The 26,250-nt window shown below is 38.3% G+C and overlaps 1 protein-coding gene across 31 annotated transcripts in view; it reads right to left on the minus strand.

The window, feature by feature from the left end:
- Positions 1–26,250, minus strand: part of LOC145789384 (galactokinase-like) — a 187,389-nt gene that overhangs the window by 84,406 nt on the left and 76,733 nt on the right. For 17 of the 31 annotated variants that reach the window (XR_014335676.1, XR_014335673.1, XR_014335674.1 and 14 more), the window contains exons 1-2: positions 448–722; positions 269–335 (exon numbers count right to left, since the gene is read on the minus strand). The exons of 4 other annotated variants lie outside the window; for them this stretch is intronic. Coding sequence is in view for 13 of the 27 variants with exons in the window: in XM_082878797.1 (XP_082734923.1) it covers positions 269–335; positions 448–707 (327 nt within the window). In the remaining 14 variants the exon portion in view is untranslated. Of the gene's footprint in view, positions 1–268; positions 728–26,250 lie in introns of those variants that run through there. 10 more of the 31 variants (XM_082878782.1, XM_082878784.1, XM_082878781.1 and 7 more) reach the window with 8 other exon arrangements.

Raw genomic sequence — 26,250 nt, forward strand, 5'->3', positions numbered from 1 at the left:
TTCACAAATTTCAGAATAAATTTGACAAACCCAAATTCGGTTTCTCTTTTTTTTTTTTAATCATTTATCACCAAATCAGTTTATCCAAATGGAGTGAAAAAATCAGATGGATATTATTACAATAAACCAAACCAAAATCAGATGGATGTTCTTTGCAGATCAAAATAAATATCAAAATAAAATAAATGGATGAACAAAAATAGTTGGATGAACAAAAATTAAACCAAAAATCAAAATAAATAATTACCAAAAATCGGAGAGCACAGACCTGAGTTGTTTGAAGATCTGGAGATGCTTGAGTTCTTTGAAGATCCGGTTTGAAGCCATCGCGAGACCTCAGTTTGAAAAATCGCGATCGCCTCCACATCAACAAACAGAAAAATAAACAAAAAATCAAAGTGTATATATATATATGATGTGTATAAAGACGGAGAGCGAGAGAGAGACAGATGGGAGAGTACAGAGATCGGTGAAGAGAGGGAAGACAGTGCGAGAGTGAGAGAGCGAGAGTCAGAGAGAGGGAGACAGTTTGCGGGGAGGGAAGATAGTGCGAGTGTGTGTGTGTGTGTGTGTGTGTGAGAGAGAGAGAGAGAGAGAGATCGGTTTGAGGAGACTGAGAGGGAAGACAGAGTGACTGGGAGAGGGAAGACAGTGTGATGAGAGTGAGAGGAGAGGTTTGGATGATTCCAGATAATCATCTCAACCATTGAACATTTTAGACGTGGACGGTTGTGATCTCCCACTCTGCCCATAAAACAGCCGTTGTGTTCTGTTTGGTTTAAAAAAAAAAAAAAAAAAAATTCAATAACAACAGTTATCTTTAAACGGTTGTTTTTTTCAAACAGTGATATTTCGAATTTCTATGACTGAGCGGTGATTGTTTATTTTTTGTATATAATTAAAAAAATTTATTAAATATATAGTGATATATTTTTTGATGGGTGAATTATATTTAAATTTTTTTTTCTAATTTTTCAAAAAAAATTCATTTTTTATATTTGTCTAGTTTGAAATAATATAAATACATAATTTTTTTTACAAACAGATAAAAAAATGTCACAAAAGATAAAAAATAAACAAAAATAAAATTACAAAAAAAATCTATATCCAAACAACACCTACAAATTTGGAGAAAAAATTAGTTAAGATTTACTAAAATAACAAATGACCATTAGAGCACCATTGCTATAATTTGACAAAATAACACTATTTATTGTCAAATTATAGCAATAGTAATAGCATTATAGCAACAATGGTTGTCGTTCGAAATCAGTTTATTATGTAAATAAGTCAAACTTAAAAGTACAATTTATTGGACTTAGTCTAACAACTAGGAATTGTTTGATTCGCTAAAACAAGTTAAAATAATTATTCCTTAGACTTTAGTATGAAATTATCATTCTTTTATAATGTGAATGATGATTCAATTTAGGGTGTATTTTTTATTATTTTTTTGGTGAATCAAAGGTGATGATAGATATTTTAATAGAATAATCATGTTATTCCATTTCATTCCAATAGTGAAGCAAATAAAGTATTATCCAAACAAGACACTGCTTACCCAAACAATGACTGGTATCATTAAGAACAATAAAATATTTTCCTTGCTTGGCCAATTACACATTACACACATACAAAGAATCCAAAGTAGCCCATACAATTTTTAATCTACGGTTAAGGAGGTCAAAGTGTTGCATGCATAAAATCAGGGAAATGACGTTGCCACTTAGGTTATATGGGAAATCAATCGTTATAAAAAGGATTAGGTATCAACTTGTCAGGTAAGCAGCAATTGAAAAAAGAAGGGATTTAATTATGGTAGGCTCAGAAAACTAGAATTTCTTCACATCTAAGGAAAATTCTACAAATTAGTACTCGTTGCATGTGTAGGATTGCTCTATAAAAACCACAGAGATGTTGATTAAGATAAGATAAGTTAAACTTCTAATTTGACTCAAATTTCACTTTAGTCCTTACCATTTTAATTTAAATAATTTGATTCCTGCCTTTTAAATCCGATTTCAATTCGATCCTTCCATTCAAATTAAACACTAAAACTTATAATGTTGTAATACGTGTCAGTCTCGCAAGGAGTGTATGAAAAAATTAACAATTTTTTAGACAAAAGGACCAAATTAAAACTGAACTTTAAGTGTAAGAATCAAATTGAAATTTGAGTCAAACTACAAAGGTGAAAAATATAATTCCCCTTAAAATTTAAAACTCCCAATATATCCAAGTCAAACATTGCTAAGTACTCGTAAGACAATAATCAACCAAACTAATTTCACAAGAAGTAATGCAACAGTGAAATATGTTAAATACTTCTTGTTAACTAAATTAAAAATCCAGTTTAGCAAATTATGTTTTATAGAAACATTAATTCGAGCAAGATAATTATATATTGTAAATAGGATTGAAGTCTCCCCAAAGCTATTCTTTTGAAACATATAGCTGATAATCCCAAGACTTATGCTATGATTCATGCCACTCAACTTCTAAACTTCATCTTCATCTGCACTTAGAAGTTAGAATCTTACAAAAACTTTTACAGAAAAGCAAAAGCAGAGACATCTAATTTATGCTACGAAACACATTTATAAACCAAATCATCTCCAAACAACTAGATTAGTTGGCTTATAAAAAAGTTCAAACCACAAAAAGGAAAAATTGTACGAATTTCTACATGAACAATACTAATTAAAATCCCACAGGTTCCAAATTCCAAACATAGGTAAGACGAACACAAAAGAGCAATTTATGAATCGTGTACCATGGGGCACATAATGGGAACGTTCAGAAAAAAAAAAGAGATAGGAGAAAAAAAGAAAAAAGAAAAAAGAGTTTAAAAAAATTTTATATTGAGGTTTTATTTTTTTATTTTATCAAATTATTCGATGACATCAAAATTTCCCGTAACTTGATGCCCCTCCAACTTCCGGCAGTCAAGACTCGAGACTGGACACTTAGTCTGACCAAATGATTAGTCCACTAAAATGCACCACATTTATGATCTAATATATTAAACCCTACATGTAACCAAATCTTTAAAAAAATTGTATGTGCTGGAATCCTTTTTTTAGATTCTCCAATCTACAAGTAAATTCCACAACAAAACAAATGATGGGAAGCCAACCTAACAATAGAAAGTCCATTTACTAGTGATAAATAAATCAAATGCACCAATGTTCAAAATAAGCACATTAAACCTAAACGTCCCAAAGATAAACTAACAATGGAATTCCTTAGGCCTCTTTTGTGATAAATAATACAAATGCACCGATGTTCCACTGTTTGGTTAGTTGTGTGCATTGGAGTAAGGATTGGTGCCGCATCATACCATCGGTGACAACCCCTAAAACCCACGCGGGGTTGGCTTTCCCATAGTGTATTGGTCTAGTAAACCATAAATACGGGATTAGGGACTAGTCGCCTAGGTTAAAGACACAATTGTGTTCTAGTTAGACTCAATAGGGTCTGTCTAGGTTATCGAGATGTTTCATTGATTTTTGGGTGGTATTGATTTTACCTTGAATTTTATAATATTTGAGCAATTGATCCTTGTATGTGAATTTTAAGATAATTGTGTAATATGGCATCATCCTTATTAACATTTAATATATTGGCTACTCATTTTCAATGTCTTGGATGATTATTTAGTGAGCTTTAATCTTTGCTCGTCCCTTACAATTACAGGTACTCCACCACTGTAAGCATAAAGTTGGGTGGCCATGCCATATATTCAAATCTTTTACAGAGTTATACATGTATACCCATGCTTAATTGTATTTACCCTTTTAAGTTGCCATTATTTTGGAGGCTGGCGTGTAAACCTGACTAGTTTGCTTACAGACTTATAAGATGAGTTAGATCACAGGCTTGTGTTATTTTAATGATATGTAATTAATATATTTGGGCTGTGAACACACTCATGGCTTTTTGCAACCTAACTCTAGAGATGTTACGTTCGTAATTTAACTCAAACTATTATCGATGCCTTAGCAATTTATTCCAAGTACTTGGCATATGCAATCAAACTCATCCAGATATTTGGAAATTGGAGAAAAGTACTCCTTTATTTAAATTTCTCCCAAATTTGTTTTTGTCATTTGAGTCATTATTGACAAAATAGCAATATCGACCTTGAGTTTCCTAGTCGTGTCATCTTAGTCATTATTGGCATGCCAGAGCTAATTTTGCTCATTCTGTGAAAGCGAAACCTCTTGTCCAACGTGGACCTAAGGCAGTTGAATATTGGTGAGAATGGATTTTGTTAGAATGGATTGATGTTAGAATGGATTTTGTTTTGGGGCTTCCATATACACAATGAGGTTATGATTCCATCTATGTGGTTATGGACAAATTTTCTAAAAGGTCCATTTCATTGCATCGAGCAGACAATAGATGCTATAAATGTGGCACAATTGTATTTTTGAGAAGCCTATTGCCTACATGGGCTACCACAATCCATTGTGTCAGACAAGGATAGCCGATTTCTCAATCATTTTTGGAGCTGTTTGTATAATACATAGCTTGACTTTAGTAGTGCCTATCATCCTCAAAGTGACAGTCAAATGAGAGTTGTTAATTGTTCCTTGGGAAATTCATTGCTGTGTTTGGTAGGGGATCATTTGAAATCATTGGACTAGAAATTGCACCTGTAACCCTTCAGAAAATCGAAGTTTTGATTTTAGTCCCTTTTATGTTAACTATGGTTATCAACCACGAGCTCCATTAGACTTGGCACCTGTGCCAAACTGAAAGCGTATCAATGAAAAAGCAAAAAATCTTATTAGCAACCTATAGGAAGTCCACAAATTTTGTTTAGGTTGTTCTCACAAAAGACAAGTTTTCTGCCTACAAGCACAATAAACTGGCAGCCAGAAAATTTGGGCCATTAGAGATTGTGAAAAGATCTCATTTGCACAACCGACGTGTTCTACATCAAACATCTCATTCCATTAGGAGTGTTCATAAAACTAAATCACTCGAGCAAACCGAGCCAATCCAACCGATTTGACACCATTTTGGACGATTTCAATGGTTGAACAGTCGGGAATCGATGGAAATTATGAATTTTGTGCAGATTTCGATCGAATTATGAGCGTATTAATTGAAAAACTGCATAAACTGATCCGACCGAATATAATTATAATTAAATTAATAATGGTGCTTAAACATGTTGCCTTTTAATGGTGGATTTTGTTTCCCAAGAACCTTAGTTGTACACACACAACATTATCATCAATGACTTCTGCAATCAATAGTTGGGCTATGGCCTTACCTAGTCTCAGAGACTTTAATTTTCACTCCAACTCTGTCTCTTTTCACCTTCTTTTTCACCCTCTCATCTACCTTTTTGTCTCTATCACCCTGCCATCTATCCTTGTAACAACCCTCACCTTACCCTTGTCTTACTTGCATACATTCCTGCATGATCTTGCCTTATTTTAATAATTGGAAGGATTTGTTTGCCTTGTTTTGTTAGTATTACTTGCGTGATCTTGTCCCTTGTTCGGTGTGTGCGTAGCCGAGGTCATCTTGAGCTTAGTCCGCCTTTGAACCTTGTACTTAGATTTGTTTTGAGATCTTGTTCAACCCCATCTTCACTTCGGGCATTCATTGCCGAGATGTTTTGCACTTAGTGAACCTTGTCCGCAGGCAGGTATGGCCTAGGCCGAGATGTGGCACACCCCGGCCAAGGTGTGGCACAGCTTAGTCAAGCGTTGTCCTCCCTAGCCGATGTCCTTGTTATCCTGTTGCCGGATTCTTGATTTGAGCCGATGTCCTTTATTGCCGATGTGTCTTACCCGAGCTTGCTGCATACGCTTTGTCAGAGACTTGTCTTGTCTATCAATCACCTTTTCGAGTTGAACCAACCCGGCAGCGCCACATGTCCGAGCTGATTGTTAAGACAGCCGGCAGACTTGGAAACGAGTCTTTTTGGTCTCAAATCTTTGTTTTAGAGAGAGAAGCTCTAGAGAGGAGGAATAAGGGTTCTTGAGTGAGAATAGTCTTCCAAGCTTGATCTTCGTGGCTTGAACCGTTAGATTCAAGCTTTGGGGTAAGATTCTTGATCTACTTTGAATGTTGTTATGGATTATCTAGCTGCATTGCATGATCGGATCTGTTTTGCATGTCATGCATCGTTTTGAAGTTAGTTTTGGAAAGAGAAAATGGTTTTCATGTGTTCTTGAGGAAAGTCTCGTTTTGATCCAAAAGTTGGAACGAAAACCATGTTTTTGTGTTTGTTCTTGCATGACTTTCTTGAAGGGGTACCCAGGTCCATATTTTGAACTCTTGGCATGAAAACTCATATTTTTGTAACAAGTTGTGAGCTTGCATCCATCTTTCAAATGATCATGTTCTTCGTATTCTTCAAAGGAAAACCCAGGTTTTTCCTGACTTTGTTTAGCGGGACCTCGGCATAGTCCTGGACGGTACCCAGTGTGTTTTCATGAAACGGGAGCAGTGATTAAGCTTCCAGCTTGTTTTGCTTTGTCTTTGACTTGGATCTGGCAAGAATGCCGAGATCATTTGCATGCATATAGAGCTTGCTTTGAGAATGTGACTTGCCATGTGATTGTAGGTCCTTGATATTTGCTTTGAGTCTACACCTGAAGAACTAGGTGAGTGGTATTTCTAATAAAGCTATGTTACACTTGCTTTTGATAAATCTTGTTTTGTTTGTTTTGACGTGGGTATTTGCTAAGCATGAATAAATAGCCTTGTTTTGATTGTTATCCTCGGAAAGTCCCTTGTGCTGGAGGACTCTAAACTTTCGCAGTACTAAGTATAAAAGGATACGGTCCTTGTTAAATCGGGCTACGGGCCTAAGTAACACAAGTCCCTTGTGCTGGAGGACTCTAAACTTTCGCAGTACTAAGTATAAAAGGATACGGTCCTTGTTAAATCGGGCTACGGGCCTAAGTAACACAAGTCCCTTGTGCTGGAGGACTCTAAACTTTCGCAGTACCATTTGACTAATGAATACGGTTTATCCCTTGCTTCGCCGATGTTGTAACATTTGACTGATGAATACGGTTCATCCCTTGCTTCGCCGATGTTGTAATATTTGACTGATGAATACGGTTCATCCCTTGCTTCACCGATGTTGTAATATTTGACTGATGAATACGGTTCATCCCTTGCTTCGCCGATGTTGTAATATTTGACTGATGAATGCGGTTCATCCCTTGCTTCGCCGATGTTGTACCATTTGATTGATGAATACGGTTCATCCCTTGCTTCGCCGATGTTGTAACATTTGACTGATGAATACGGTTCATCCCTTGTTTCGCCGATGTTGTAATATTTGACTGATGAATACGGTTCATCCCTTTCTTCGCCGATGTTGTAATATTTGACTGATGAATACGGTTCATCCCTTGCTTCGCCGATGTTGTAATATTTGACTGATGAATACGGTTCATCCCTTGCTTCGCCGATGTTGTAATATTTGACTGATGAATGCGGTTCATCCCTTGCTTCGCCGATATTGTAACATTTGACTGATGAATACGGTTCATCCCTTGCTTCGCCGATGTTGTAATATTTGACTGATGAATACGGTTCATCCCTTGCTTCGCCGATGTTATGATACTGGATGATGAATACGGTTCATCCCTTGTTTTGCCTATGTCAGTAAACATCTTTGGATACTTGTAATATTTGATTGATGAATACGGTTCATCCCTCGTCTTGCTAAAGTTTGATGTGTTTCGTTTTGAAGGACCTCGGCTATATTCATGCAAAACCTTTATTATTAGTACCATTCACTGAGTATTTGTACTCACCCCTCTATATATATGTAGGTGATGAGCAGGACGGCGGCGACGCCTAGATCGTTCTAGATGCTTGTTTTGGATTCGTACTTATGTCAGCTTTGCTTTTGTATTTACGTCGGCGATGCCCTGCTTTGCATGTCGGCAAATCTTGAAAATCATGCTTCTTGACTTGTATTAGCTGTATTTTGTATATGTCGGCTCGAGAAGCCTTTTGATCAAGATGTAACATGTATTTTACCTTGTTGTATTCAAGTCGTAAAGTTAATTGGAAATGTTTGGCATTGCTTTTGATCTACGCACAGCTCTTACGGACCGCTCGTATTTTAGATTATTGCTTCCGCATTGGTTAGCCCCGATTATTATACTCTGATTGTGTTAAGTTTTTGAAAGTTGGCCTTCGGTAATTACGGATTACTGGCCATCACGGCACCAAACTACTAGGGGCGGTTTGGGGTCGTGACAATCCTACTTTCCTCTCTCTCTCTCTCTCTCTCTCTCACACACACACACACACACAAAGACAACTCTAGCAAAAAACTATGGGACTTGTCTCTCTCTTCCTTGGAACTTCAAGATAAATGCTCTCTCATCTCTCAATCATCTTTGCGTCTCTCTCTTTTCCCTCTCAATCTTTAGTCTTTCCCTCTGTGACGGTGGCAAATATTGGTAGTTATCAATGGTGTGGCGGTGGTGGCGTTGAGTGATAGCGGTGGTGGTGGTGTCGATGAGCGATGGTCGTGGCATGGTGAGTTTCCCTTCTCTCTTTCCCTTTTTTTCCCATTTTCTTTCATCCATTATCTTTATTTCAATTTGTTTGTATGTATATGAGTTTATGGTTTTGTTTTTTTTTTTAACTTTGAATCATATTTTTCTCATTTTTTTCCTCCAACCTCTTTCTATAACATATTTGCGAAATCGACCAAACCGACCACCTAATCGATTCTCATGACTCGGTCGATTTCGAATAGTAGGTCGGTTGACAACGGATGAGGGTAAACCTAGACCTGTAAACACCCCTGCATTCCATATTTGGGAGACAGTTTTGATGACAAGGCTACAAATTCAAGGGTGAATTCTTCCTACCTTGGAGATGATGACGCAGCGTGTGGCCATAAAATTTGTAGATCAAATGGATAGGCATGTGGCCAAACAAGGCAAAAGGCACCAGCAAGAATCAAACGGCACGTGCTCAAAATCGCACAAAATTTGGTGAGTTGATGGAAAATATTGTTTTGATCAAGATCCATAGCTGTCCTACGGAACTCAATAATTTTGGGCAAATTCCATCATTTAGGCCATCAATTTCAAGATTTATCCATTTTTGGAAAGATTTGCAACTTCAATTACTCTTAGCGCACAAGTCAAAATTCGATTTCCATCGAATTTGTGATTATCGTAGTAGCCTAAATTACTAATTTCTTTGTTTTATTTCAATATTTCTATTTTTGGCAATTTTTGTTGTATTTGCTTATATTTGTTTTGCTCATTAAAAAACTGTTGACTCTGGTTGTTCCTAGTACATTAGGGTGGTTGTCAATATAAAAAATCATTGTAAGCCTTACGGGTGAATAGTTTAGAGAATTAATACAATTTTGAGTTTTTATTCTTTTTCCAACCTTAGGTACTCGTTTCAAATCAACAATTATTGAGCCTTTATTCTTTGTATTCCTTATGAATCAACGAGTTTAGAGAAGGATCTTATTTCAGGGTAATCATCTCTAAATCAACATACCCTAAATCATCACTATCACACATTCTTTACATCACTTAGGTTGGGAGTAGAGCTCGAATACCTCGCTCATAAACGCTAGAGGACTTGTGAATTAGAGGCTAGAATACAAAGGGTTGCCTGAGCAACTCATTACCACCCTTGAGTTAGAGCACTAAAACTAGTTTGTAAGAGGGGCCTTAACCAAGACGCGACACCTTGATGGTCGTATCATATCTCTAGGCCACTCTTGACACATCCAAAAAGGGATGTACCAAGCCTACCTATGTCCACGTATCCAAGTATGTTACATCCCCGAGGCCTACATCAAATGTTGTAGAGTTGATCCAATTCGCCAAGCCTAAAAGATTGATCCACCTATCATCAGTTGAGTTGGCTCAACCTAGATCATCACCTAACATAAAGGAGGGTTCAAAATGCATGCAAGACACAACATAGCTGCATCTCCTTGCTCTTTTGACATTCAAGCTCTCCACTGCCACACCTCTTTACCAAGGCTACCATTGGCTCTCTCCTTTGCCTACCATCTTCACAATTCCTCTACAACCATTACACAATGATCAACCATTGCTAACCCTAATGTTTCACGAAAGTACTTTCCTCATCTTACCACCCATTTATGTTAACATCCTCATTTATGCTACACTCAATTTTACAAATTTAATGTTTCGTAGTTGCCTAACATTCAGTGCCATAAAGCATTGCAGGCCTCAAAGTTACCCTATAAGATTTTTCTTTCAAATTTGTTGCTATCTAGCACATTTCCACTTGAGCCAACCTACTTTGATACACTATAAGTTTCATCATTTTCAATCTTTCCACTTTTTGGTATCTCATGGTTTTCAATCTACACTATTTTACTATTTCTACTTGTGTTAGTAATAAGGTTACATTTCGATGCAAAAAGACTCACAAGAAAACATACCTGAAGAATCAATGGATCGCGCTCTTCTATCTATAGCATGACGACTCAAGAAAACATTTTGAACAATAACTGACAATAATCAGAAGTCACTAGCATCCGTATCATTTAAATTTCTAAAATTTTTGATATTTCGAGAAATGGAAGCCTCGCGGGAACTAGCAAGAAAAGTGATGGGAGCATTGTGACTTGTGAGAGCAAGGTAAACGGAAAAGGCACATAAACAAATGATCAAAGGAGTCCTCCACAATCCAAACATTCTCTCAAAGAGAGATTCTTTCGATTCCCTACCATGAGAGGAATGAAATTTTAAAAATATCAAATCCCTTACAAATGCACAATGCATTTCCATCGAGATCTAGAGTTGCCCCTAAAAACCACATGAGACTCCCAACCATTGTGTTGGATCCCATACTTGGTGGGTGTTTGGGAACTCCTAAAAACGCTACTTTTTGTATTTTTAGTTGCTTTTTTAAAAAGTGTTTGGTTGTGGCTAAAATAATGATTTTTTTTGGTATTTGAAAAAGTGGAATCAAATGTCACATCAAAACTTTTTGGTGAAGTAAAAGACTATTTTACCCTTGATGTAATAGAAAGAAAGTAATGTCACATCAAAACTTTTTGGTCGAGTAAAAAGTAATTTTGGTGCTTGCTTTTTTAGAGGATGCCAAACTCATTTTAGGGGTGTTTTTTATTTTTTTTTTGACTTTTTGGGTTTTTTTAGAAAAAGCTAGCTTATTTAGGACTTACCAAATGGGGCCTTACTATTAATCACAGAATGCCATGAAGTATCTCATTTAATAAAAAAATCTCCATAACCATTACCCTAATAATGCCTAGTTCTTAGCAATAATATTCCCAATGGAGAAACCCTCTCCCTCTTGACACATTGCAATAATACTCTTAGCAATTAAAACTTGTTCTATGATTGTGCAATATCAAGGGTTATCAAGGGTCATATGTTCTCGAAACCACAGGATCAAATCCTTTCCTACTATCTTGTTTCAACATTAATCTCGACCAAACTCATATCAGCTTGCCTCACTGGTGCAAATCTTTTATGGCTAGACAAATCGATTGTACTGTTCATCTCTCCAACTTTACTTTCTTCAATTGTCTAGATTCTCCCTCACCAGCAAGTGCCACTTACTTGCAACAGAGACAATGAGAGAAAATGGGAAGCTCATAGGTGAAATTGATAGCTAAAATAGAATAATCAACGATAACTTCAGAAAAGTGACATAGAATCCATGACCTGCTTCACTCTTCTTTGTTCTCTTCATATGCTCTGAAAAATCATGATATGAGCTGACACCTCACCACCAAAGGAGGCCTTTTAGATGTGTGTATGGACTTCTGACTATTAAGCCATTCTTTTTTTTGAGTGGCTATCAACCCATTAATAACCCACAAAATACATGTCAACAAAATTCCATTTGAATTTCAAAGAATAACTTATAATTCTACAGAAAATAATTTAACAACAATTCACATATTCTGCTCAAAGAAATTAATTAAGAGCATCTATGTGTGCAATTCAAATATTCTGCTCAAACATGACATCAGATCCTCCTTTATATGTTACGCCACACACACACCTCACTTCGACATCCGTGCACACCCTTATAGAAGCCATGTGGCCTTTTTACTCCAGATGTGAGTAGTGTTCAATTCTTTTTTATTTTAAACATTTGACATTAGAGTGTAGATTACCAAAATGGCACCTCACTCTCATCTATGCCCATTGTGTCAACTAAGCCCCTAACTACCAATTGTCTTAATTAAGCTCTCAAACTCTTTAATTTGGTTCAATGCACATTCCATCTAGTTCCATCTAATTTACTAATGGATTAGAGTCATATGAGCCTCTCACGAGATTGATTAACCTCAAATACTCTGACTTAACTCCAATTCAACCAGTGTGCCCCACCCACTCCTTCCTTTATTTTTATGATTTCACCAACTGGTCATTGTTTTTGGCCACAAACACTAATGCCCCACCAAACCTAGCATTAGTGTTGTTCCCTAAAAACCAATCCATAAGATGTGGATGATACAATTTTATAAAACAATCTTATCATTTAATTAATAATAAAAGGCAAGTTTTATTGTCATATTTACTTTGTTTGTTATTGTTTATACATGATAAGCCCATAGAATTAAAATTGAGAAGACGTGTTCTTAAGATTTAGAATATAATACTTTACTTCTCAATGCTTTATTCTTAAATGTTCCTAGTCATACGATTATTAATTGGGCGTTAGAAACTGGATAAGACTAGCATGTGTTACGCTAGCACAATTGGAAGAGTAGCTAGTCTCAAGTCACTGGTGTGGAAAATAAGGCAGATATGTGATGTAATGCAAACATATGATATGAGTGCTTGTTAGAGAACAAATTCACTTAATGTGACGACTGATGAATATCTATATGGAGTTTTAACTACCTACCAAAACAAATGCTCATTACTTACAATGGTGCATGTAATTCTAAAACTTGAGACCATCATAGGTGTCTTATATATGTCTTATTAAGCTTTAATCGTACAATATGTTTGTATTCTAATTATAAAATATGAAAATGTATTGATCGTGCTTAGTGAGATATGCATGGAAGCATGTGAATGTTCAATAAGAGATCTATCACTCTTAAGTAAAGAGAGAGCATGTCCCATGTGACATTCTAGGATATTACTCAAGGAAGACCTTGGCCAGGGCATTGTGATATTTAGAAAGGAATTTCTAATTTCACTACCATGAGTCATATTAGTTATATTTAGAGCATACGATTTAGGGGTTTGATAGTTTTTCATAATCTATTGACTTAGTCAAGACATTGTATGATTGAATGATTAAAATGCACGGTATTTGTTAACTGAAGTGAAGGATTTACTTTGTATATTTATACAACTTTAATTTTACTTTTTTCTTCTTCAGTAAGAAATAAGAAAATATTGAAAATTATTATTGAAATTATTCTAACAATTATAGTCTAATAACATGCAAAAATTATTAAAATTTCAATTTCATAATAGTTTGGATACATGACCTAGAGTGTCTGAATGGTATCCGAAGCTTCTCAAAATTTAACATCAAGTATCGAATACATTAAGGAAGCTTCAAATATGTATCCGTGAATATCCAAAAAGTATCGGTATTCGATATGGGTACCATACAAATAGGACTCCTTTTAGAAATATACGTGCTTCATAGGCGGAGGGCCACAACCATTATCCAAGTGCCTTAGTAATACAACCCTGGAACTCCCCATCCTAGTCCTAATTTGAGAAATAATCACCTTCAACTGTCATATCATATCCGAGTAAATATCCTTTCTTCCTCCTAAGAAGATGGAGAATTCTATTTGAGCAACAAGAGGCACATGATGTAATTTGAAGACTCCCAATTATGTGAAACCCCTAATTGCGGGCAACCAACCTCTATAAACTCTCTTTCCCTAGTACCGGTGTACCTGCGTAACCAAAATCCCCTCACCACAACCACACAGACATCTTCTAAGACACTAGAGCCTATTCTTGCATGAAATATATCATATCTATCCTTGAAAAGGGGGGCGAAAACACTAGGGACAAGAACAACACAAACACAGATGCTTAATTTGTATGGAGAGGAACGGCTTGCCACCAACACCAATGGTTTTGAAACCCAAAAGACCGCTACACGAATAATAAACCTGCCACTTGGGAAGAGCTTCTCCTCTTCGCCGCCATACAGGAAACACATACGGCCATCACCGAGATGGGTGGCAAAGCACACGTAAAACTTGAGCCGAGGATTGAACATAATAGAAAGCTCACTTAGTACCCAATGAGACTTGATGAAACCATTGGCGTCCTCAAAATCATAAGCAATGTGCTGATCCCCATTTGCTGACATGGCAATGCAAAAGCCCTCAAATTCAGCTCTAGCACCGGAGGGACGAGGCACAAAACTAAGATCATCCAGCATACAAAACTGGCTTGAAAACTCCGTCCTATCCTCCCATTTATTTTTACTAGCGTGAAACATGCAGAAACCAGCCTAGGTATAAATTCTGAGCCTGTGTCCCCAAGCAAAATAGTCGAGGATAGTATCACCACCAGATTTACTGAACTGAGAGGGTTGGGGAGGATTTCCCACTTTCTATCTCCTCCGTCAATGGGATTGGAATCAAAAACCTCAAAATGGAAGATCAAGTTCAAATAGGTATGAGTAGTATGAATGTCTGGAAAGAAGATAAATTTTTCCCTCAAGTGTGACCATGATAGGTCTGGGTTTGTAACCTGACAATCTGATTGGATGAGTGGTGGGATCAAAGGCAAAAGCATCTAAATAGAAATTCTTTTTGCAAGAACCATCATTTTCATCAATTACAACATTCGTACTCCCAACCATATACAATTTGGAATCCACAACCATACATCCCATTCCCATCGGGGATCCACCACTGGTGCTAGTGCAATTGCGAAAATCGCACACAAGTTCAAGGTCGGCACCACCTTTGCATAACTTGGTAACATTGAGACAGCATAGTACTTCAGGCGACTGCACATACATATACAAATCCTTCTTCGTCGCCATCCTGATCTGATCCTCCTCAAAATTTCTCACCGCCTACCTACGCATTCTCGGAAACCCTATCTATCCTCTGCTTTCATCAGTCCAGAGATTGCGGTGCCGGCTTGGTGGGTGATTTTCTGTAGAGAATGATCTTAGCTAGGGCTAAAAACGGAGGGTCGACATTAGAATTTTTTTAAATAACCTTGCTTGTTTCCATTTTTCAAAAAACACTTTTCAGAAAATTCTACTTTTTTATTTTTTGTGTTTTTTTTGTTTTTACTGATTTTTTTAAATATTTTAAGCAATTTTTTTACTTTTTAAACACACCTAACATAAATACACCTAAAAAGTAAAAAAATTGTAAAAAAAATCTTTTAAAAATTCACTAAATACCAAAAATACAAAAGAAAAAAAACAAGAATTTAGTACATTTTTTGTATTTTTATGTATTTATTAATTTTTTAAAATATTTTTTCACAAATTTTTTACTTTTTAGATACATCTAAGTAAGGTGCATTTAAAAAAGTAAAAAAATGTTTAAAATTTAAAAAATATTCACTAAAAACAAAAAAACACGAAAACCAAAAAAGTTAGTTTTCAAAAAACTTAATCCAGAAAACTCAGACCAAACATACTGAATATTTATGCTCTACTGCTCGTCTTTTAAATTATTAAAAAAGAGTGCAGTTATCATTCTAATTTTTAAACAATTAAACTTTTGAGATTTAAAAGTAATTTGTCTTGAAAAATTTAATATCTAAGTAAAATTTTTGCTATTAAAAAGTCATATATGTAAAATATAAAATTAAAATTTTCCTAACTAAATGTTAAACAATACAAAAATGTATCAAATATTTACAACAAAAAATATGTTAAGTTAGATATAAGACTTTGAATTTTTCAGAAATAAGACATTTAGTCAAGTTAAAGAGTATTTACACAAACACCTCCTAAACTATTGTTAGGTATCACTTTGACCCTTATATTAAAAAAATGAACAAACTGACCCCTAAACTATTGTCAAATATCATTTTAGGTCCTTAAACTAAAAAACATACAAATCGACACTATCAAAATGTATCACATACGCCCCCCTTCATCCTTTAGTTGTGAGTAAATCGGGAGATTGAAAGATACGTGCCAATATTTTGGTTATTTTATAGCCAATGTACTATTTAGCAATGAGTTAATTACATGAAAACCTCCTAAACTATAAAAACATACAATTTGACCTTTTAACTATCAAAATGCCACACTCCTTGATATTAATGGAAAGAGTGATCTAACCAAATTCTCTCTCTTTGTAATATCTCAGGCACTTGTTTTCTTTTTGAAATCTATCAAAAACCATTACAATTTTTTATTTATTTTTTATTTTTTATAAATCCATTGAAAACCCTAATCCTACCACCTTACCTCTCCTTTTCATTTCAAAAAAATTCCTGAAAAAATCATTTTATATTTTTTTATCGCCCCACCCCTCACTCCATTTAAAAAAAAAATGAAAAAATCCTTATATATATATATATATATATTAATTTTGTAATGATTTTTAATAGACTTCAAAGTAAGAGAGAGTGTGAAAATATTGAAAAGATAAGACAATTTGGTCATTTCACCGTTTTCGTTAGCGGCATTAAGGGATGTATGACATTTTGATAGATGAATGGTAGAATTATATGATTTAATAGTTAAAATGATATATTTTGATAGTTTAGAGGGTCAAAATGATACTTGATAATAGTTTTAGGGGTCAATTTGTACATTTTTTTTTTAGTTTATGGGGTCAAAATGATACTTGACAATAGTTTAAGGAGTGTCTATGTAAATACCGCTTAAATTTACTAATAATTTGACATGTGTAACAAAATTAAATTAGAATTTTTGAGCATGAAGTCATATCAATTATTTTAAATGGTATAGATTATATATAGAGTTAATTTTCTATTTAAATATTCTTTGAAAGGGCCATTATTAAAGAAAATTTTATATAGTGTTATATTATATAGATATCGCTAATTTTAAATATTAATCATTAAGATTTTTATTCAATTTACATAAGATATAGTAAATGACAATGCTTATAGGAAAATTATCAATACACCCTTTTAAATATTTTTGTAAGAGTTTAAATCCATAAAAAAATTAGTTTCTAGTTAAAGTCCCTAGTTTTTAAATTTTAGACATTTTTTCCCTTAATATTTAGACCTATTTTCTCTCTCTCTCACTCTCTCTCTCTCTAGCTCTCACTCCAAAACCCCCACCACCAATAGTCATAAGTTTGGTGTACCCAACCAACGACAAGCCCTCATTGTCATTCATCACTGCCGGCGAAACTCGCCGGAGAGAGAAAGAAAACTAGATTTAAGAAAATATTGAAAAGTTACTCTTGAAATTATTCTAACAATTATACTTTAATAATATACAAAAATTATTAAAATTTTAATTTCATAATAGCTTGGATACGTGACCTAGAGTGTCTAAACGATATTCGAAGTGTAACGCCCTCAAAATAATAACATTAAACCCATCAAATAAGACATGCATTGACATATAAACAAACCACCTTCTATCATTCATTAGCGTCTCATTACATAAGTATTACATGTTAACATCAAAACAAAATGCCCTACGGGCTTACAGCTTTCCAAGTTAACACTTGGATACATCAAAAGAGCACTAACTCGTACACGTTAAGCCCTTGGCTTGAGTTTACATATAATACATCAAAAGTAAATCAACAAAAGTGTGCCCGCCTCTAGCCTCCCAAGCTATGTCCTTGGAGGTGGCATGCTACCTGTACCTGAAAATGATATTCCCATATAGGGTGAGCCACAGCCCAGTAGAAATACACTAAACCAACCATGAACAATGACTAAAATATTAGCAATTGATAGATGGCTAACACAGATACATTCACATAAATTACACATTTATGTCAACCGACTCATAAGTCCAAGTTACTTTTCATTTTCCCTTTTTCAACAGATAGGCATATAAGCTCTACCCACATTCTCAACAGATATGTATTACATCAATATCCACATTCACAGATAAGCGTATAAGCTATATCCACGTTCTACAACAGATATGTATAACAACAATATCCACATTCACAGATAAGCATAAAAGCTATATCCACACTTCACAAAGATAAGCATATGAGCTCTATCTTCACTTCTCTAGACAAGCATATGAGCTGTATCTACGGAGTTCATCCCCTATCTTCTCCCAACACTATCCGGTTTAGAGGTACATCCCCTATCTTCCCCTAAACTGCGGAGTACATCCCTCATCTCCTCCTCTACATGTAACGTATACAAACACAATGGTTCTATATACAATCACTCAATACATATAGTTAATGTATTCTATCAACCGTCAAGTTCCATGACACACTTCATTGATTAGTTTCAGTTTGCCTAATCATCATGCATTGTCTACAACAATCACGACTATCCTCCACCGATAGCCCAAAGCAGTTATTTCTAAACAGAAAATAAATGCACAATGGATATTCAATCAACATTTCATTTCCTCATTCCTCACAATTAATTATCCAAATTAATTAAATAATGTAATTAGGTCAATTCCCATAATTAACATTTCAACCCTTAGGTCCCATTTTCATCAATGATTTAACATTTATTCCATTTCTCTATTCCAAACATGCATCTAGGTTTATTATGAAAAAAACCCCAACTTTTGTAAAATTACACAAAAGTCCCAAACTTTCACAAAATTACCAAACCAACCCCAACATCTCAAAATGCCAAAATTTAAAGACAAAATCCATAGAGAGGAGTAGGATATCCCTACCTCAAATTCGGAGCTCCAAAGGAGAAGGTGACAAAACCAAACGTGCTCCTAAGACCAAGATTTTCAGATTAAAATGTAGCCCTCGATGATCAACAACTCTTTTGTAAAGGCCAAAGGTGAGCAAATCACTCATACTAGATCAAAACCTAGAGAGAAGGTAGAGTTCTAGAGTGAGAGGCTTAACAATGGTGTTTTTGGAAAAGTAAGAGAGAGAAGAGAAAGTGAAAAAGTGATTTGAAAAGTCAAAACACGGAGCTTTAACCCAGCTCTCCGCTCGAGCGTAAAACACCCCGCTCGAGCGTAACTCACAGACTTCCGCTCGAGCGGCCAAACTCCCGCTCGAGCGCAGAATGCACTCTCCCAGCACTTTGACAGAACCAGGCCTCCGCTCGAGCTTCCAACTCCACGCTCGAGCGGCACTCACACAACCCCGCTCGAGCGGCCAACTCCACGCTCGAGCGTACAACACTGCACAAAAATACTGGATGGGTGTATTCCCCGCTCGAGCGCCAACACCCCCGCTCGAGCGGACAGGCCAAAAACTGGGCAACTAGTTTTGGTTTCTAAACTCAACCAACTTGAAACAAATCCGCCCAACACATCCTATAACCCAAATACGAAGTAAAAAGGATGTAAACAAGATAATAATCAACTACTAACATCCACGGACACATGTCCGGATCTCTGTACAACAAGGGTAAACCCGGGATCGCTATAACCTCCCCCCCTTAAAGAATTTCGTCCCCGAAATTAAGCACAAGTTTTCGAAAACAGGTTTTCCTCCGTTTTAAACAATGTTACATTTTAACATTCAACAGTTCGACCCATTACCGGTCATCCCATCCCTTTAACAAGAGGCATTTCACAATATGTAAACAACATATGTACTTCCAACATGCATCAACATTATGCACTATCTTTCCAATTTCAACATATACAATGTTACATTCAACTTCCATATGAGGCAAGTTCCAAAACATACTTCCAATAAACCAAAACATTTTCAATGCTTCACAACTTAAGACATATATAAAAGCTCTTAAGTTCAACAATAGTGCAAAATTTAAATACAAGATTACATATCAACAAACAAGTCCGGATATTTCTCGCGGACTTCCAACTCACGTTCCCAAGTGGCCTCCTCCACTCCGTGATGTTTCCACAAGACTTTCACCAAAGGAATGGTCTTGCCACGCAGGACCTGATCCCGCCTATCCAAGACCCGAACCGGTCTCTCCTCATACGAGGCATCCTCATCTACCTCTAAATCGGTCCAATCCAACACATGTGATGGATCTGGCTCATACTTCCGAAGCATACTCACATGAAAAACGTCATGCACTCCGGACAACTGCGGCGGGAAGGCTAACCGATAAGCAACCTCGCCAATCCTCTCAAGGATCTCAAAAGGACCAATAAACCGAGGGGATAACTTCCCACTCTTCCCAAACCTCATCAGACCTCGCCTAGGTGATATCTTCAGAAAGACATGATCACCTACCTCAAAAGCCAAAGGTCTCCTCCTACGGTCGGCATAACTCTTTTGTCGACTCTGGGCTGTAACAAGCCTCCTACGGATAAGCTCAACTTTCTTCGTCGTCTCCCTAACTAACTCCGGACCCAACAAAGGTGCATCACCCACCTCGGCCCAACAAACTGGAGACCTACACGGTCGGCCATACAAGGCCTCAAACGGTGCCATACCGATGCTAGACTGAAAACTGTTGTTGTAGGCAAACTCTACCAATGGCAAGTGCCTCTCCCACGTCCCACTGAAGTCCAGGACACAACCCCGAAGCATATCCTCGAGGATCTGAATAGTACGCTCGGACTGCCCGTCAGTCTGAGGATGATAAGCCGTACTAAAGGTCAACTTAGTGCCCAAGGCACTCTGCAAACTCTGCCACAACCTAGCAGTAAAACGAGGATCTCTATCTGAGACAATCGTCACTGGAACCCCGTGCAATCTCACTACGTCCCGAATATACAAATCGGCAAGATGATCCACCGAATCTCTCACGCGCATAGGAATGAAGTGCGCCGACTTAGTCAACCGGTCTACAACCACCCAAATAGCATCACTACCCCGCTGAGTCCTCGGAAGACCTACAACGAAGTCCATAGTGACATGCTCCCACTTCCACTCGGCAATAGGCAAAGGTTGCAACAAACCCGCTGGCCTCTGATGTTCGGCCTTCACTTGCTGACAAGTAAGGCACTTTGATACAAAAACCGCCACATCTCTCTTCATACCCCGCCACCAAAACTGGCGACCCAAATCCTGATACATTTTAGTACCTCCCGGATGCACCGCAAGGCGCGAATGGTAAAACTCTCGGAGTACTTCCTCTCGGCAAGCCTCCGATACAAACAAACGGTCCCGGTATCTCACACTTAGGTCGGGATACACCGTCAAACCCTTCTCAACTGTCCCACTGGAGATCTTCTCTCGGAGGGATTCTACCTCAAGGTCACCTCTCTGTGCCTCTAACACTCTAGTCACAAGTGTAGGCTGCGCAACAATAGAAAACAAGGCCGCAGCCTCAACAGATTCGCCCAGTAGCAAATCAAACTCTCCAAGTGCTCCCAACATCTCCCATTCCCGGATGGCTATACAAGCTACATCACTAATGGTCTTCCTACTAAGGGCATCGGCCACAATATTGGCCTTTCCCGGATGATAGTGCAACTCAAAATCATAATCCTCGATGAACTCCATCCACCTCCTCTGCCTCAAATTCAAGTCTCTCTGTGTAAACAGATACTTTAAACTCTTGTGGTCCGAGAACACCTCGAACCTCTCACCATAAAGGTAGTGCCTCCAGATTTTCAAGGCAAAGATCACTGCTGCTAACTCTAGGTCGTGTGTGGGGTAATTATTCTCGTGTATTTTCAACTGACGTGAGCCATAAGCTACCACTTTCCCTTTTTGCATTAACACACAACCCAAACCCTCTCGTGAGGCATCACAATAAACCGCATAACCCAACCCTCTCTCCGGAATAATCAACACCGGAGTGGTGGTCAATCTAACTTTCAGCTCTTGGAACGACTTTTCATAAGTCTCACTCCACACAAACTTGACTCCCTTCCGAGTCAGTCTAGTCAACGGTGACGCTAGCCTGGAGAAATCTTTCACAAACCGACGGTAATACCCAGCCAATCCCAGAAAACTGCGGATCTCAAACACACTCTTAGGCTGTGTCCAATCTTGCACTGCCTCAACCTTGGATGTATCAACAGACACCCCTTCCCCGGATACCACGTGGCCTAAGAATTTGACTTCCCTCAGCCAGAACTCACACTTCCCAAACTTGGCATACAGCCTATGGGCTCTAAGCGACTCAAGCACCACTCTCAAGTGTCCTTCGTGCTCCTCCTCTGAAGTCGAATAGATAAGGATGTCGTCCACGAAGACGACCACAAATCGGTCTAAGAACTCCCGGAAAATCCGGTTCATCAAGTCCATAAAGACTGCCGGTGCATTGGTAAGCCCAAATGGCATCACCAAAAACTCATAATGGCCATACCGCGTACGGAATGCCGTCTTAGGAATATCCTCTTCTCTGACCCTCAACTGGTGGTAACCCGATCTCAAGTCTATCTTAGAGAAACAACGGGAACCCTTCAACTGGTCAAACAAATCATCTATACGGGGCATAGGATACTTATTCTTAACCGTAGCCCGATTCAACTTCCGGTAGTCAATACACAATCTCAAGGCACCATCTTTCTTTTTAACAAAGAGGGCCGGTGCTCCCCACGGCGAAACACTAGGGCGGACAAAGCCCTTATCGAGCAATTCCTGGAGCTGAACTTTCAACTCAACCAACTCTGCTGGAGCAAAACGATAAGGTGCCATAGAAATCGGCGCCGTACCGGGCACTAAATCAATAGAGAACTCTATCTCTCGGTGAGGTGGCAAACTAACAAGATCTTCGGGAAAGACATCCGAATACTCACAAACCACCCTTGGAAATACAATCTGGGTCTCATCACACTCACTACTCTCAAAGCTAGCAAGTAAACCACTAAGCTCACTTCGCCCTCGCGAATCATACTCCGGTGGCAAAACACTACCAACCCGGTCTCCCAAGAAATGGAACCACTCCCCGCTCAAGGTACATAACGTGACCCTCTGGCGGTAGCAATCGATAACAGCCCGGTATGACGATAGCCAGTCCATACCCAAAATAACATCAAAACCCTTCATGGGCATGACAACAAACGGAAAAGGAAGCCTATAGTCGGCGACCTCTATATCACAACCTCTAACACCCTGTTTCAAGATCAACTCACCACCCAAAGGCGATACCACACAAATAGGAGATGCTAACTGTGCTAACTCCAATTCCAAAACCGATGCAAATGCAGCAGATACAAAAGAATGCGATGCACCCGTGTCTATCAACACATTAGCAACCGAGTTGCAAAACAGAAAAGTACCTCTCACTACTGATGGAGCCGGTACTAAATCCTGCGCGGTAACAGCATACACGCGCCCCGTAGGCCCCTGGTCTACCTGCTCACCCCTCGGAGCAAAAGACTGCTGCACAGTCTGGGATGACGAAGCTCCCGGATTGGCCCTCGAGGCCTGCACAGACTGAGCTGGCTGAAAACCCTGCGTCTGCCTAGAACCAGACGCTCCTGAAGTGGCACTCAACTACGGGAAAAACCTCTTCAGGTGCCCAGGCTGTCCACACTGATAACAAGACAAGGGTTGCCCCCTGCCCAAACTCTGACTCTGCGGTCTAGCTGAAGAAGAAGCAGCTCTCTGACCCCCACCCTTCTGCGGGCAAACAGAAACCTTGTGACCCAACTGGCCACACTTGTAACAGGTGAAATCCCCCTGACCACCTCTCCCGGAGCCTGCACTCGGCACTGGGAAGGTCGATCTAGCAACACCACCCTACGACTGCTGAGGGTTAGAACCCTTCTGCCTCCTGCCATCACCCTGACTATCCTGGCTCCTCTTGGAGCCTCTCTGCCCCTCATCCTCCTCCTGCATCATAAGCTCCATATGAGCTGCAGCGTCCACTAGGTGTCTATACTCTCGGATATAAGACCCACCGACTCTCAACTTGAGGCCCCGCCTCAACTTCCGCTCACACTCATAGCAACGGCGTTCCTCAGACGCCACCAGTTCAGGTGCAAACCTGGACAGACTGGTAAAAGTAGCCTCAAACTCGGCCACTGACAAGCCCTGCTGATTAAGCCGGCTAAACTGATCCCTCAGCTTCTCCCTAGCTGCTGCAGACAAAAACCTCTCCTGAAAAGCATTCACAAACGCCTCCCAAGTACCACCAACACGAGCCTTCTCGTACTTCCACCATTGACCCGCATCTCCCTTCAGTTGGAAGGATGCCAAGGTCACTTTCAGTACTCCGTCCTCGATGCCAAGCATCTCGAACGTCTTACTCATTTGCTCTAGCCACTCATCAGCCTTCAGTGGCTCTTTCGGATCCCCGATAAACTCATCCGGATTAGACCGGAAGAACTCCCTCTTCAAAAAAGAAGGCCCTGCCTCAGCTGCCTGATTCCCAGCTCTAAGAATACCCAAAGCTCCTGCTATCTCTCTGGCCAAGGCACCCATGGCCTGCTGACCCACTGGCTCGGCCACATTGGCCTGACCAACTCCCTCCTGCACTGCCGGAATCTCACCTTGTGACGGTACTTCCTGCCTCGCTGGTCTACCACGCCTAGCACCTCTTCCTCGTCCTGACATCCTAATAAAGGTAACACAGAACGTTAGCACATTCACGAATGTGCCGAAACTAAACACTCACGTCCTAATGCATGGACAACTGTAATTCACTCCAAGTAAGCACATAAACACATAAGCACTTACGAATTTCATTTCCGGATAATGATAGTCCCAAGGCGTTACTAGAGTTCCGGTTAGAAACAGCATTGATCAAGTGCTTTTCCAACAAGACTCCCAGGAACCCAAGGATTCAATCAACATCCTAGAAACTAAATCCCATACCCACATAGTCACATAAGCATGTTATCATTTAAGCACATAGCATATGGTACTACATCTAAGTCTCTTTCAAGCGAGACAAACCCATTGTGATCCTAATCACTTCCCACGTACCCAAAGTATTCGAACCCGGTACGCTCTGATACCAAGTTGTAACGCCCTCAAAATAATAACATTAAACCCATCAAATAAGACATGCATTGACATATAAACAAACCACCTTCTATCATTCATTAGCGTCTCATTACATAAGTATTACATGTTAACATCAAAACAAAATGCCCTACGGGCTTACAGCTTTCCAAGTTAACACTTGGATACATCAAAAGAGCACTAACTCGTACACGTTAAGCCCTTGGCTTGAGTTTACATATAATACATCAAAAGTAAATCAACAAAAGTGTGCCCGCCTCTAGCCTCCCAAGCTATGTCCTTGGAGGTGGTATGCTACCTGTACCTGAAAATGATATTCCCATATAGGGTGAGCCACAGCCCAGTAGAAATACACTAAACCAACCATGAACAATGACTAAAATATTAGCAATTGATAGATGGCTAACACAGATACATTCACATAAATTACACATTTATGTCAACCGACTCATAAGTCCAAGTTACTTTTCATTTTCCCTTTTTCAACAGATAGGCATATAAGCTCTACCCACATTCTCAACAGATATGTATTACATCAATATCCACATTCACAGATAAGCGTATAAGCTATATCCACGTTCTACAACAGATATGTATAACAACAATATCCACATTCACAGATAAGCATAAAAGCTATATCCACACTTCACAAAGATAAGCATATGAGCTCTATCTTCACTTCTCTAGACAAGCATATGAGCTGTATCTACGGAGTTCATCCCCTATCTTCTCCCAACACTATCCGGTTTAGAGGTACATCCCCTATCTTCCCCTAAACCGCGGAGTACATCCCTCATCTCCTCCTCTACACATAACGTATACAAACACAATGGTTCTATATACAATCACTCAATACATATAGTTAATGTATTCTATCAACCGTCAAGTTCCATGACACACTTCATTGATTAGTTTCAGTTTGCCTAATCATCATGCATTGTCTACAACAATCACGACTATCCTCCACCGATAGCCCAAAGCAGTTATTTCTAAACAGAAAATAAATGCACAATGGATATTCAATCAACATTTCATTTCCTCATTCCTCACAATTAATTATCCAAATTAATTAAATAATGTAATTAGGTCAATTCCCATAATTAACATTTCAACCCTTAGGTCCCATTTTCATCAATGATTTAACATTTATTCCATTTCTCTATTCCAAACATGCATCTAGGTTTATTATGAAAAAAACCCCAACTTTTGTAAAATTACACAAAAGTCCCAAACTTTCACAAAATTACCAAACCAACCCCAACATCTCAAAATACCAAAATTTAAAGACAAAATCCATA

This window comes from Camellia sinensis, chromosome 7 (genome assembly GCF_055761805.1).
Source record: "Camellia sinensis isolate YWXY chromosome 7, ASM5576180v1, whole genome shotgun sequence".
In the NCBI taxonomy this organism is placed as follows: Eukaryota; Viridiplantae; Streptophyta; class Magnoliopsida; order Ericales; family Theaceae; genus Camellia; species Camellia sinensis.